Source organism: Talpa europaea (assembly GCF_964194135.1).
Source record: "Talpa europaea genome assembly, chromosome: 3".
Taxonomy (NCBI): domain Eukaryota; kingdom Metazoa; phylum Chordata; class Mammalia; order Eulipotyphla; family Talpidae; genus Talpa; species Talpa europaea.
This window is the reverse complement of record NC_140069.1, coordinates 87,687,132-87,703,246: the sequence shown is the minus strand read 5'-3', so window position 1 is coordinate 87,703,246 and position 16,115 is coordinate 87,687,132. Positions and strand designations below refer to the sequence as shown.

At 34.4% G+C, this 16,115-nt stretch overlaps 1 protein-coding gene across 1 annotated transcript in view; it reads left to right on the top strand.

The window, feature by feature from the left end:
- THSD7A (thrombospondin type 1 domain containing 7A) overlaps nucleotides 1-12,195 on the top strand; it is a gene marked incomplete at both ends in the record, with an annotated part of 412,533 nt that extends 400,338 nt beyond the window's left edge. The window contains 6 exons of the mRNA XM_084229821.1: nucleotides 2,023-2,196; nucleotides 5,586-5,681; nucleotides 8,338-8,420; nucleotides 8,747-8,957; nucleotides 11,338-11,425; nucleotides 12,111-12,195. Coding sequence (XP_084085947.1) covers nucleotides 2,023-2,196; nucleotides 5,586-5,681; nucleotides 8,338-8,420; nucleotides 8,747-8,957; nucleotides 11,338-11,425; nucleotides 12,111-12,195 — 737 coding nt within the window. The remainder of the gene's footprint in view (nucleotides 1-2,022; nucleotides 2,197-5,585; nucleotides 5,682-8,337; nucleotides 8,421-8,746; nucleotides 8,958-11,337; nucleotides 11,426-12,110) is intronic.
- Nucleotides 12,196-16,115: the final 3,920 nt, after the last annotated feature.

Genomic DNA, 16,115 nt, shown 5'->3' with positions numbered 1-16,115 from the left:
TCCCAAGCTTCTGACTGTACCCAGTGCTTGTATAAATAAATAAATCTTTAAAAAAAAATTAGTAAAGCATTCATGAAGAAGCAGATAGTAATCAATTACAGTTATAGTAGAAATCTTCTGTTACAATATAAGTCAAGAGACAATGGAATATGCTGTTGATCCTTGAACAACAGGGGTTAGGGACACCTACTCACCCTGACATTTGACTTATTTTACATAGTGTTTTTGTAGATTACTTCCTGGACTTGAGGTTGGAAATGGGGGACAGACCCCTGCCCTCAAACTTTACTCTCTAACAGAAGAAACTGTTACTAATAGTGATAATAAATATTAAGTGATGCAAAATAAACTGGAAGATCACATAACATAGAACAGGACAAATACATCATGTTTATTAAAGTAATTAGAAATCCAGGAGGAAGCTGTTCTATTATAATCTGTTCATCAGTTTCTCTCTTGCTAGTTTTCACCAATGATTGGTTATGGAAGTTAGTGGTAGATGAGCTAACAAGTTTTAGAGGTGGAATAATGAAGTAGGAAATACATTTCATTCACTTAATTGTCTTATCTTTGACAGGCCTAATGCAATTTCATTACAGTAGTTTATATTGTCAAAATACGAATGTATAGAGTATAAGGCAATGCCTCATTCTCATGAAATATTATTAAATCTTTGAAGCTTGATATGGATTGTGTGGGTGATAATTATACAATGCACACAGTTTGCAAAATACACTGTCAACTGACATAAGCGATTTTTTTATTTCCCTGTAGTTGATGTCATACTATATTCATATTGCCAGGAATATTAGTGTTTTCTTCCACATCATTAAAATGCTTGCAAACTAAAAGTGTTTTAAAACTTCAATGGGCTACTATAAAATTCTTACCATTTTCCTTAGCATTTCCCAAATGTACTAAAAATGTTTACACTTTGGAATATTGGAGACATACTGTAAGAACGGTCTGTAAAAGTCATTTATTATATATTTATCTTTTGTCAATAATTCATGTCTTTTGAGATTTCTTAATCATGACACAGAAAGTTCATTAGTCAGATCTCCAGACAACTTTGTGCTAATATTAGACATCCTTAGCATAATATGAGGAATATGAATTATTCATGTGTTATAGGTGGATTAAATGAAGTTATTTTGTAGACCATTCCCTAGACTCGAGAGACCTCTATGGATTTGTGTCTGTTATAATTTACTAGACCCTCTGAATGGTATCACCAAGCAGTCAGTCCTGAAGAATAGACAGGTATATTGAAAAGTGTATGTCATTAAATCTCCCATTCTCAAAATAGTTGAAGATCTTCAACATATGATATACTATGGAAGCCCCACAGTTCTACTTTTAGGTATACTCCCATATATAATGCATATATAAGTTCACCAAAGATTTACACTAACATGTTCACAATGGCATTATTCACATTAAAATTTTTCTGCTCTCCACCTGCCCATCAATATTAGAATAGTTATCTATGTTGTGCTACATTTATGCAATGGCATAAAGCACTAAGAATAAACAAATCAGAACTATATAAATATGCTAGATCTCATGAAATGAAATTAAGAAGCCAGACATAAACAAAAGTACATAAGGAACAAATTCCATATATCACACGAGGGGGGTTTCTGAAATTCTGAGAATGCTTGATTGTAAAAATTTAGCTACCAGTACATTCTTTTGCATGCATATTATTATTCAATAAATAACTGAGAAAAGGAGAGAGCTAACTATCAAGATGAGGAGAACCCTAAAGGACAAAGCCCTCAAACTATAGTTTATATTATCATTAAGCAACACAGTCTATACTGAGTAACATCCACTCAGAAAATACTAATGCAAACTTAGGAAACTACATACAAAATTGCAATATTAAACACTGATCTAAATCTTACAATACCATACATGATTGGCATAAGTAAGAAGTATGCAGGGGATTAAAAATAAGACTATCTCACTGGCTATTCTTAGTGTATACATGTATAAACTACAATCTGTGTCTTGCAGGTGACTGTTACTTGAAGGACTGGTCTTCATGGAGCTTGTGCCAGCTGACTTGTGTAAATGGGGAGGACCTAGGCTTTGGTGGAATACAGGTCCGTTCCAGAGCAGTGATAATACAAGAGCTAGAGAATCAACATCTATGCCCAGAGCAAATGTTAGAAACAAAATCATGTGATGGTGAGTTCTTCTACAATTTGTGAAATCTTTTTAGTTTTGTGTCCAGTCATGTGTCCCTGATTCTGAAACCAAACAAGGACAACACAAAGAAAACCACATAACAATATATATGATGAACATAAATTCAATAATCCTCAAGAAAAAACTAGCAAAACAAATTCAACGATATGTTAAAAGAATCATATACCAAGGTTGAGTGGGGTTTTTCCAGGGACACTGTGATGATTCAACACACGCAAATCAGTACACGATACACCACATTAAAAGGATAGACAAAGATCATATAATAATCTCAATAGCTTCAGAGAAAGCATTTGGCAACATTCAACATCAATTTATGATCAAAACCTTCACCAAAATAGGTATAGAAATTATCTCAACATAGTAATGCCCACATATGATAAAACCCACAGCCAAAATAATACTTAATGGAAAAAAATAAAGCTTTTCCTCAGATCGGGAAAAAGACAAGAATGTCCACTCTCACCATTAGTACTCAAAATAATATTGGTAGTCTTAGCCAGAGCAATTAGACAAGAAAAGGAAGTAGAAGTATGAAGATAGGAAACTATCACTGTTCACAGATGATGTGATAAATATACAGAGAATGCCAGCGACCCCAGTAAAAAGCTATTAGAAATGAATAAAGCATCAGTCTATAAAATTATTATACACAAATGTGTTGCATTTCAATGCATAAATATGAACTAGCAAAAAGAAATCATAAAAAAATCCCATTTACAATCACATCAAAAACAATTAAATACTTTGGTATAAATGAAATACCCATACACTTAAAACTCCTAAGACATCATTGAAAGAAACAGATGACATAAAAAATAAGATATTCTGTATTTATGGACTGGGACAATTAACATTGTTAAAAATGACTATTTCCTAAAGCAATATGCAGATTCAATGTAATCCCTATCAGAATCCCAATGGCATTCTTCACAGAAATAGGAAATATCATGAAATTTATTGAGGACTACAAAAGACCCCACATAACTAAAACCATTTTGAGAAAGAACAAAAGTGGAGGTATTATGTGCCCTAACTTCAAACTATGCTATGAAGCATAGCATGGTATTGAAATAAAAATAGACACACAGATCAATGGAACAGACTTGAACACCCAGAAATAAACCCACACATATTGACAACTAATTGATGACAAATCGGCCAGGAGCATACAATGGAGCAATCAGTAGTCACCAGAAGGGAAGGGGAAAGAATAATTGGGTAAATTGCAAAAAGGAATCAATTGTATGGGGAAAGGTGGAATTAGATATTTGATGACGAACATAATATACTATATACCGATGTGGATTTATAATGATGCATACCTCAATCCTAAGCAGTTATAATCAGTGTTTCTTTAAATACTCAAAGATAAGAATCTACCAGCCAAGAATACTTTCTTGTAAAGTACTTTCAGATATGAAGAATAAAACTTTCCCAGAGAAACAAAAGCTGAAGGAGTTCACTGCTTTTAGACCTCCCTTACAACAAATGTTGCACAGAGTTCTGTCTAAATCGATAAAAATAAAGTTCACAAGAATTCCCACAATTCAAAAAGAAATAGGAAATATTTCAACAGGGATAAAATGGCCCAAAGATAGAAATAATTTATGTAAAAGAAAATGTAAATACCCCTGAATATTTTTGTTTAAAATTTTTAGTAATCAGAGAAGTGCAATTTTAATAACAAGATACGGCCTCCCTGGTGGCCTATGGCTTAAGTCTCAGCGCTATCACCACTACAGCTTGGATTCGATCCCAACCAGGGAGCTGACCCACATATGGCATATCAGACCTCTCCTGTCTTGCCAGCTGCTCCCCTCAGCAGTGTAGTTCAGTAGGTCTGCCTGTTCTGTTCCCCACTCTGTCTCTGGTAAATTCTCTCACCCCCCCCCACACCTCTGGCCTACACCCCAGTTCTCCTATGCATAAATCTTTTTAAAAAATATCTAAACAAGAAAGCTTTCCACACTCATAATAGTGACAAATTAAAAATCTGGCAATTACAAATGTTTGTGAAGGTCAGAACAATGGTAACCCTTATTCACTGCTGGTAGATATGGAAATTGTCACCTTTCAGAAAAAAACCAAATGAGCTATATTTTTGTACAGTGTCAGCTATCTCTATGGTGATAACTAGAAATGTCCTTCCTAGATAGTTCCCATAGAGCAGCACTAGAAGATTTGTACAAAATTGTCCCCTGAGGCACTGTTATAATAGCAAAATTCAAAACAACCTAAAAATCCTCTCAGAAAATAGCTGATTTGTGATATTTAGTACAATGGAATTCTATATAGCAGTCAAAATAAGTGAGCTGAATCTACATTAAAAATAGAAATATTGGGCCTCCCCGGTGGCACAGCGGTTGAGCGCTGGGTTGCGAAGCTGCCCGCAGCCTCTGCAGCGCTGGTTCAATCCCTGGCTGCTCCCTGGCCACCAGGAGAAGGGTCCCACATGGCGCGCAGACCTCTCCTGCCGCCCGCTGCTCCCCTCAGCAGTGTACTTCGGTCCTTCTGCCTGCTCTGCTCCCAGCTCTGGCTCTGGTGAATGCTCTCACCCTCCCGCACTTCTGACTGTACCCAGTGCTTGAATGAACAAATAAATAAATAAATAAATAAATCTTTAAAAAAATAAATAAATATAAAATTAGAAATATTTCATGTGTAATGTTGACTGTTAAGTTTCAGAATATGTAGTGTATGACGCTTTTGAAGTTTTAAGACTGCATACTAAATATGAATATATATGAAGTATAGTTATATAGATTTTTATAAAGAGGGAGAGGGAGGAAGGAAGGGAAAGAGAGAGAGAGAGAAAGAGAGAGAGAACTAGAATGAAAGAGAGAACGCGAGAGCACGCAGGCATGAGAGCGCGCCCCCCAAAGGCATATGTCTACTTCAGAATAGTGGGTATTACTTGACAGACAGGGAGAGCAGATGAGGAAGAAATATAACAGGACATCAAGTTTGTTATTTTTTTTCTAACTGATCAATAAGCAAAAGAAAACTACAGCAAATATGGCCAAAGTGTAATATTTGCTACAATTCTATGATGCAAAATTGAAAATATATATACTTTTTAGTTATTCTCCATCCTTGTCCATATGTGTAATGTTTTATAATGCTTAAAATTAAAACTCTAGATTCACATCAGATAGTTTGACAGTAGGCATGGAAAAATCAGTTGGGATTTAGTTATACATCTGGAATTTCATAAAATTATTTGGCAACTTCATGACAATAAATTAACATGGCATCACTTGGCACCTTACAATGGTTTTCAAATGTTTTATTAATGCTCTGCATCTGTGATTGTTATTCGGTTCTGGAGAACAGAATCCTTGTTAACATCTACTGTGTGCCCGCAGATGGACAGTGTTATGAGTACAAGTGGATGGCCAGTGCTTGGAAAGGCTCCTCCCGAACAGTCTGGTGTCAAAGGTCAGATGGTATAAATGTAACAGGTAAATCTTCAAGCTCTCGTTTTTTAAGAGACTATTTGTAACACACATGAAACTAGTAAAAGAAAACAACTAAGGAAACAAAGATATTCATTCAGTATTATTACATGATTGAGATTCAGGACAGCCGTATACCTGTCTGTTGACCAGTAATAAATTATTTTTTGTACTGTTTCAAATTCTTCCTCACCCATTTTAGTCATTGCTGCTAGACTCTAATTAAAACACTAACTCAAATAAAGTAAATTATCAAATACTTTTTCCTTAACATTTCATATATTAACTCAGTATGTGCTAAAAAAATATACTGTCTCTGGTAAATTCTCTCACCCCCCCCCACCTCTAACCTATGCCTCAGTTCTCCTTGACTGTATCTGTATTGACTGTATCTGTTTCTGTGCCCTAAAGGCAACACAAATACAGACCAAAAATATTACTAAGGGAAATATTACACAGATCCAAAAATCTTGCTTGAATTTAGAGATCTATGGGTGATCTTTATTTTTACTAATAGAGAAGAGATATTGGTAAATCTCAAAACAAGAGCATCAGAGCTGTTCACCTATTTTGTCCTCACTCAAAAGGCATGGTGCATCCAAACAAGAAAGCCAAAGGAAGAGCTTTTTTGAATATCCTTTGACCTTTGTATATCCCCTACAAACAAATACAAGGAATTTGTAATAAGACCCTTTTTAATGGGAAGAAATTTGGCTACTGCAAATGTTCCAGAAAGAAACCAAGTCCAGAACCAGAAACTTACCCTCAAGCAAATGAACCCAAAGATCTAAGATCTCTCCTAAAACAATTTATTTGTATAGATCTAATCTAGGGGACTCTCCATAGCATAGGAGCAGTGGAATAGCCACTTATTTCTTAAGGGGACCTGCTGACTTGCTGTCATTGTTTCACCCTCCAGTTCTGGCAGGGACAAAAAGTAATGTGCATTTGGGTGCCTCTGAGTAATGTCCACTTATAAATTTAGCTGTAATATATATGGTGAGATAACAGCAGTAGGGATCAATGTGCATTTTGAAAAGCATCAATTTTTATATTGAATTTTAAATTACCTGGATTTATTGAAACCTAATTACTTATTTCCTCCCTGTAAAAGCTGGAGCAGGATGTCAAATTGTACTATTGGAAAGATAAGATTTTATACATGAGAAATCTGTATCAAGAAACCCTTGATAATCACAACTCCCAATAGACATATACATAATAAAGGAAAGACACCTACCAAGAAACGCTTTGCTCTCTGTTATTTTCTGGGAGAAAAGTCTCTCCCACTCACACCACTGCAACAAGTACAGAGGAGCTATGGGCAAAGAAGCATAGATTCTCAACTGGTTATGGAAGTGGTCCACTTAACTTGGATATTGAAAATACATGTCCGCATTTTTCCAACAATTCAGAAGGAATTTTAGAGTTTTCACAGAGGGTCCTATTGGCTTAAAGTTTCCCCCAAATACGGATGCTAATGATAAATGTTCTTTTCCCACCACAATTGAAGCTATTCTCCAACACAAAGGCAATTTTAAAAGACTTACTTGTAGAAATCATGTTTTTAATACATTAAAGTATCCAATGTATTTCTCTTGTTGTAATACTATTTAATACCAAAAAGTCAATGTGTAAATTATTTGTGATAAACTCTGTGCACTCTTTTTCCATCTTTTTAGGCAAGATTCCTTATGAGAAATAGAAAGCATGTAAAGCATATTAACCACCTTGATTGATGACTTCATTTTTATGAATAGTTGTCCTTCTAAGAAACTTAAGATGTTGCTTTCCTTTTTCTTCATGTTTAATGATAATCACTTCAATACAGCTATTTAACTGCAATTGCCTTGCAAAGACTAACTTCCATAACAATTTTTCTATGAATATTTTGTTTATAATATTGAAAAATAGGGCAAAAAATTAACAATAGGCACCTTTGATTAAATTCCATAAATACAGGAAAACTTTGCTTTGCCAAAATTGTTAACCTGAACAAGAATAGTTTGAAACTACACATTCCTTCCATAACACACCAATATTGTTCCTTTATTACATCTATCCTTATCCTAAAACCTCAAATATTTTACACCACAAGAAGGAAGAAAAGGGATAGTGAGCCCCAGTGTAAGTTTAAACAATAGTGTAGACATGCCACTTAGTAGCTACATTTGTATTCCTTTCTATTCATGCCCCCCCCAAAAATCCTCCATCAAAAGGAATAGTGATTTTCTCAAATCAAAATGTGCATTATTTATTTGGTAGTCACATAAAGAGAAGTCTTGAGGGAAATATAACTCTTCCTATAGCCAAAGAAGAATTTTAATTTTCTTTCAATCTGATTTTTAATGCTGGACTTTTCATGAACTACCATAGATACAGTTTGTGGACAATTAGTGTTTTCAAAGTAGCAACTATAAAATTATCCTTTTAAGACCTGACCCTCTACTGAGTGCCAGGCTTATGCAGTTTCCTCTGGATAAGAAGGACCTCAAGTTCCTAAATGAAGTGGTCATAAGTAACCAAATATTTCACTGTCAATTGCCCTCAGAAAAATTTGTGGGATTCCCAAAGTGGTTCAGGATTCAAAGACAAGTCTGTAACGGTGTATTCTATCATTGCTAGAGATGCTACTTGTCAAATGTGATTTTTTGTTCTGCAGGGGGCTGCTTGGTGGTGCGCCAGCCTGATGCTGACAGGTCTTGTAACCCACCGTGTAGTCAACCCCACTCGTACTGTAGCGAGGTATGTGTGAGTTCATTAGGGCAAACAAGCTTTATCTGTCACTCATTGCCCTTATGCAACCCATTCCACCCCCCCCCAAAAAAAAAACTGTCTTGAGGCATAGAATTCTATTTTAGACCTATCATCAGTATAAACAATTCTAAATGTACTTGCTCCTACTGTTAGTGTCAAGTTTGTATTCAGTAGTAAACTATTCATTTCTATGTAGTTTAGTCAGAAATCATATGTAGTAAATTACCAAGACAGTACTTCTTTAAAGCCTTCTCTTCAAATCAGGCCTGTTATGCTTTCAAAGATCTCCACAGTATAAATCTTCTCTTCTGCAGACAAGGACATGCAGTTGTGAAGAAGGATACACTGAGGTCATGTCTTCTAATGGTACACTTGAGCAATGCACACTCATCCCCGTGGTGGTGATACCCACCATGGAGGACAAAAGAGGAGATGTGAAAACCAGTCGGGCAGTACACCCAACCCAACCCTCCAGTAACCCAGCAGGACGGGGAAGGACCTGGTTTCTACAGCCATTTGGGCCAGGTGAAGTAACTAGACAGTGTTGATGTGGAACCCATTAGTTACATATTTAAGCAATGCCAAAGCTTTACAATTGAACCAGTATTTTCATATCAGCTATTTACTATTTCATTTCTTCTCATTTATTCTAATACTGCCATACACACACACACGCACACACACACACACAACTATTCTTATAAAAGTCTTTATGCTCAATCTTCAGAGAAATTAAACTTTCTTCTGAGAAAAGTTTTACAATTGATACTACTTATTTCAATCTCAGTTCTAAATATAAAATATAATTATTTTCACCTTCAAATGGTGATGGGGGAAATGAAAATGGGTGGTGGAGTAATGTGCATCATCATTCAGAAGAGGAACAAGTATAATTATAAAGACATTCAACAATTTTTCATTTGGCCAAGTGGTAGTAATGTGAACCTTAAATAGGAATGTCAATAATGCAGCACTCTGCCAGGGCAAACTTGGTAGGCAGACCAGTTTATATCAACCTTTAGAGTTGGCACACTCAAATATTTGGAATCTATGTTAGCACTAGATATAAAGGGATAGGGATGGAGCCTTCTTGTCTGGATAAGATGATCTAAATTTAGAGGCTGACCAGGCCCTAGTCATATTAAACAGACAACTCAATGTATCTAGTAACGGTCTTGAAGCCAATACAGGCAAAAGATTGAAGGCTTGACGAAGTACTACTCCCTAGTCAACACGGCTCCCTTGTTGAATTCAACACTAAGCTCATCCCAAAACTAAACTGGTACTTGAAAATGGGCTACAAGAGTTACATGCTACTAAGATCATGTCACTTTTTCTCACCCCCTTGCCATGACAAAAAGATATATACCCAGGCAAAGTCAGGCATAGACTATAACAGTTCTAGAAACATGAGGAGGAATGCATTTGCATAACTAGTACATTTTTATATTTAATGAAATAAAACACTTTCCCTTATTGAAGAAATCATTGTTGGAATTTAAGTATTTTAAGTATTTGGGTAATTCACATTTAACCATATTATCCCTGCCTTGATAAGGTTTTTAGCTGAAAATACATTTTAATTTACAAAGCTGACTTGTCTATGTAAGCAGGGGAAACTTCTCTCAGTGTCCAAGACACTGGCAAATGGCCATTAATGATCTTGATCTTGACCTTGACCAAGAAAGCATTCAAGAACATCTCACATCAAAACTGGCTTTTGAATAAGAAAAATTGTTGTCATTTTTAATTTATTTGTTTCTAACATGAATATATATATATAAGGTATATGTTCTGGAAAAGTATACTTAGACCTTGTTCTTGATTTCTGAAAAACCCCAAAATATTATTATAGAATATTATTTTATTGGAAGAACTCTCAGGGTAGAGAAACACAACAGTAGAAAAGCTCTTTTAATTTTTAACCCAGGTTTGAATTTTAAAAATCTTTAGAATTGTAAAGAAAAGATATTTAGATCATTAACTTAAGAACTAAGCTAATTTCAACTCTAAGGGGAAAAAAATTACAGTACTGATTTGCTTTTGATGCCTTCTAAGTATTCAATCAACCACAGCATCTATGGGATCAATTTACCAAATCTATAATTTTCAGATGTTTAGTTGTAGGTATGCAACAAAATATATGTTGATATGAAGATCAAATTAAGTTACACAGCAACTAGTAGTTATCTTCTGTTTGAGGCCTATTCAGAACATAAATCTGAGAAGTTCAAAGAGAATGATACCAGAAAACCAAATTCGAAAACTCCCTGTCATGTCTGTTTCCAGAAAATGGAAAGGGAGAAATCAATTAGAGATCCTTTTATATGTTAATAAAACCAGGTTATTTTTTGCAAATGAAATTGTCTAATCAATTTCAAAGCACACTGTAAGTTTAAGCTAGATAAAAGATGAATTCTAAAAAAAATTAAATATAATTTACTTCCACCGCACCTAGAAAAAAGCTAAAAATGACAAAGTTCATGTGCAAATATCTGTCTTCATCAACTCTAGGTTGTAGAACTTGCTTGAATTATTTCTTCCTATAATTGTCATTCTCACATAGAATGAAAAGAAAATGGTTATGTAGCAGCACACATATAGTGGATTTGAATTAAAATTCAGATAAGCAGAAGCAAAAATTTAGACATACTAACTTGGAATCTGAACACCAATTGAAAGCTTTATTACTTTTTAATTCAATTCTCATTGATCATTTATCTTTAATGAAGCAGCATCTAACATAATAGCAGCTTTGCATTAATCATTAACTGGGCCTAAGCAATAATTCATTTTGTGTTTTGAAAGAACTTGGTCACATGTGACTGGTCATTGGTCATAGTTAAAGAGTGTAATATATATAGTAGACTAATATAAATTAATGACTAATATCCATTCTTCTTAGATGGGAGACTAAAGACCTGGGTTTACGGTGTAGCAGCTGGGGCATTTGTGTTACTCATCTTTGTTGTCTCCATGATTTATCTAGCATGGTGAGTGTTTAAATATTTTAAAATATAAGTGGATATATAGTCTCTCAATTTCACAGGGAACACTTTTGACCATAACACAGGAATAGCAAACTAATGTCTCAAATCATCATGCCACACTACTGTTTCTCGGAACTTCTACATAAATATGGCTTTAATCTTTAATCTGAAAACTAGCACAGCTAAACCAGTTCATTTCTGAAAAGGAACCAGAGTTGCTCCATATCACCTGCTCATGTATGTTCTCCTTGGTTATGCAACAGAATATAGCTTCATGTGCTTATGGCGGAGTGTAGATTTGTATATTGGGTTACTAGAAGACATTAGGGTAACACCTCATCTTACTAATTCTCTTTTTAAACATATTTATAAATTATAGATTATTTATAAAGGTTACTGGCCAAATATAAATGATTATATACTGTAATGTTATTTCCATTGTTAGTGCTAGAGAAATTCCATTTGGATATTTTATCTTTTACAGGGTAATAAAATATTTGAAGTGTTCTGTTTCAGGTTTATTGAGAGCATAAAGCTAAGAAATTCAAAGATAATAGAAAATCAAATTTGAAGGTGGAATTTAGGCAATCATACAGATTAGATCAGTATGTTTCAAACTTTCATTTTAATCAAAGAAATTTATAATTGTGATTAATTTTTCCTCCCAATTTTAACTATTTGTTTACAGCAAAAAGCCAAAGAAACCCCAAAGAAGGCAAAACAACCGACTGAAACCTTTAACCTTAGCCTATGATGGAGATGCAGACATGTAAAATAGTACTTAACCCGACAACACCCAATTTCAGCTTTTTGACTTTGCAGTAGATGTCAAAAGACCACAAAGGTTTTCAAACGGCGTGGATTAAAATGCATTGCAACTTTTTAAAAGAGTTTTATAAAAAGAAGAGCAAAAGTCACAGTGCTGTTGGAGATATTGACACATACCACTTATATAGAGATCATCAGTGCTGAGAATTCTAGGAAATTTAGTTGAATACATGCTGCATTCCGGAGTTGTATGATCTTTTCTGAAGTCTATCCAACTGACAATTCACTTTCATCCCCCAAAAATGGTGGTGAAATTGTCTGGTTAGGATGCCTGATGCAAGCCTCTGTCTGCAGTGTTAACCCATAATAACATTTAGCATGTGGAGTTTATACCAAGGTCTCTACGATAATATAGTCAAACATAACAACATGTATACTCAATTGAATGATACACATTATTATGTCAGATTATGTACTGGTTAATAAGCAATTTTAATGGTGAGTCATAGAAACTCTCTGCTGAGCAGAAAACCCATTGAATTAATACAGCAACTTAGTGGTGGGTGGTAGCTTCTATTGACCTGCATTTCAGAGGCACAGACTTTTTTAAGACTTAATTTTTGACTCTCTCCAAAGTATGAATGCTGGACATGTACTAGTATCTTAGAAGAGTGCTCAAGTTCAGTATTTTATAGTGGTTATTGTCTGGAAAACTAATAATTTCCTTGTGTTAATACAATATGTTTCTACTTTCCCTAATTTTCAAACTGGTTGCCTGCCTCTTTTTTGCTAAATGGAAGGCACATTTTTGCACTATATTAGTGCAGCATGATAGGCACTTAACCAGTATTGCCATAAACTGCCTCTTTTCATATGGGATGAAGACATCTGTGCTAGGAGTGTCATGGAGACATTTACACGTTCTTGTATCCTGAAGAGAGTAAAGTTCAGTTTGGATGGCAACAGGATGGAATTAGCTATTCTATCTGCTGTATACACTTTTCCTCATCACTGCAGCCATTGTGAAATTGACAACATGGCGGTAATTGAAGTGTTTTAAGTAACGAACTCATTAACCCTCCAAAAGATGGATTCCTCTAGTTGGTTTTTAATTGTACTTTGAAGGCTGTTTATGATGAGATTTTTATATTTGTTATCTTTGTTAAAAAAAGAAAAGAAAAGAAAAAAAGGAGCTGGTTGTTTTTTTAATTTTGAACAGATGGAGAAAATGTACCGATAATTTTTGTAACTAAGAGAAATCAAAATTGTGTGTTGATTTTTCATCCTGATTTTTCCTAGTTTCAGATTGAATATATTTCAAAATTCATAGTTTGTCTTTCTCATAAAGTTTGAAACAGTCTTTTTAATGTATGATTTCAAAAACTCAAATTTTAAAAAGGGAAGAATAAGTATTTTGTACAGGACTTCATTTAAGTATCTAGACGAAGGGTGGCAAGCTTTTTCTGAAGAGGGCCAGCAGATAGTAAATATTTTCAGCCAGGACTAGGTTGTACCTTCTCTATTCTAACATTGTTAGAATGCAGCCCTAAACAATACACAAAGAAGGAACATGGCTATTTTCTAATAAATCATCGTTTTAAAAAAAACAGCAAGCCACATTTGCTGACAGCTGGTTATAGTTTTCTGACCCCTGGTCTGGAAGTTTTTTTCATTGATAACTCATTGTCAGCTCTGATTTTCATTCATTTACCCTTAGACTGTGATCAGTGTTTAATTTCAAAGGTGAAAAAGCAGTCACTAATTTTGTCGCTGTACTGGAAGTAACTATATTTTTCACAAAAGTAACCCTGGAAATGTCAAAGTGAAAAAGAAATCTAACTTGGCAGACTTCTTTCATATGAAAAGAAAATTCAAATGGTGCATTAAAAAGCAATACCATTTTTCAGGCAATACGTACCGCAACAACCTTTGAGAGAAGGGAGGACACTAGGTCACCAGGTCTTTTACAAACAGTGTAACGCTATCTTAAGCATAACTATAAAAGTGGATTGAACTGTAAGGCAATTTAACTTCATACTAGAGTTTGGACTCCCCCTGCTGTTCATTATAGTATTTGCAAAGATAACAAAAGACATTAGGATGTCATAGTCCTCCCCCAAACAGATTTCTACATATTTCACAAAGAATTAAACGTGGTACTAATTCCTTAGTGTTCATTGTAGTAGACAATATAAATCATTTCCAAGTAAACAGGTGGTCAAAAAAGATGAGAATTTCACTTTAAACCAAAGGATTTAAACAAGGGAAAGCATAAAAACAAATTCCATTTCATCTGTCATTGATGAGAAAGATAAAAATAATATTGACCCAAAAATATTGGTTGTCAATATACACACTCAGGGGTCTTCTACATAATCCTCAAGTTGATCTTTTTGAACAAAATAAACTCCATTTGTCCAAAATGAGAAATAATCTACTGTAGCTACTTGAAGAAATCAACAGCCTTATGAAATTCATGTTCAAAATTATTGAACAGAATAAACTATTGTTACTGCTAAGGCTAGACCTATGATACTGTAAAAATGGCATTAATTTAGAATGTGGATCAGTATCACTCTACCTATATTTGTCAGAATTAATGAATAGGTAGAAACTATGTTTTGAAATTACACAATTTCATTTGAAAATTGATTACACATATAACACTGTATATCTGGAGGAGACACAGTTTAATGTGAGCTGACATGAGGGAAAATATTGCAAATTCATTGTTAGGATAAGCATTGAATGGCCTCTTGTTAGTTGGAAGGAAGGGACTGTAGCTTGCTGGAGTCCTATAACCTACAAATGAAGGATACTGTATTCATGTTATAATAATGGCCTTATTCTCGTTGCTGGCATGAGTTAATAATAAGTTGAAAACTTTACTGGAATTTCATCAAAACTTTATTCCTCCTATTCATACCAAGAATTGAGGCAGGGAATATAGTCAACTAGTCTGTTGACACTTTTGCCTTACTGAAATAGTCTGTCAGTCCACAAAAACTAAAAACTGCTTAAGGTCTGATTTTCAAAAAAGAAAAAAAAACCAACAATGTATTATACTATGTTACCAACACTGTTTCACTATAAACCACATAGATGTGACATACCTAACCTCCTGAAAAGTGTTGATTTGATTATTCATTGATACCTACTCTAGGATATGACCATAATCCTTATTTCAAAGCCTTTTCGAGGCCAGTATGTATAACTAAAGCTAGTTGAGAAGGAGTGCATAAAAGCATGTTCTTATTTATAACAAAGCACAAATTACTAACAGACATTTGTTAAATTATCACATAAAATACTCTGCCAGGCACTGTAAAAAAATTAATAATGGTTTAAGTTTACAAATGTAGCTAAGACATTCAAAAGAAGGAAAACTTGTTTAATAAGTAAAAATATCACTTAAATATCCTTTCCTTTACTATAGATTTGTTTTCTAATGTGGTTCATATTCTTCCTTATATAACAGAAATGCCTCAGGCCCTGCTGATAGCCTTCTATTGCATCCGTCCTCCACCTTCAGTGGCAGTGGTCATTGTGACTTAATCAAAATTCTCTTAAGTTCCTGGACATTGTCATTTATTTAGTTTCTTACAGGAAGCCAGCAACACCTCTCACAAACTTTTTCACCTCCTCTAACTTGCCTCTTGATAATTTTTGCTTCCTGATCTCTGTCTACTCTACTCTCCTATCAACAACTGATCTTGTCTGTTTCCCTCAGAACTTTCTGCTAAACATGCTCAAATTTTAAAGAAAAAGAGGTGAAACCTGTATTTCTTTCGTATTGAAGTCAAAGTGTCACTTAGAGTGTAAACATTTGATTTGAACAGAATGTACTAGTCAAAGACATGAATAAAAAGGTAAGAAAACATGTGGAAGACTGCCTCTACCAAAAATAATACCTATTCTCTAAAAA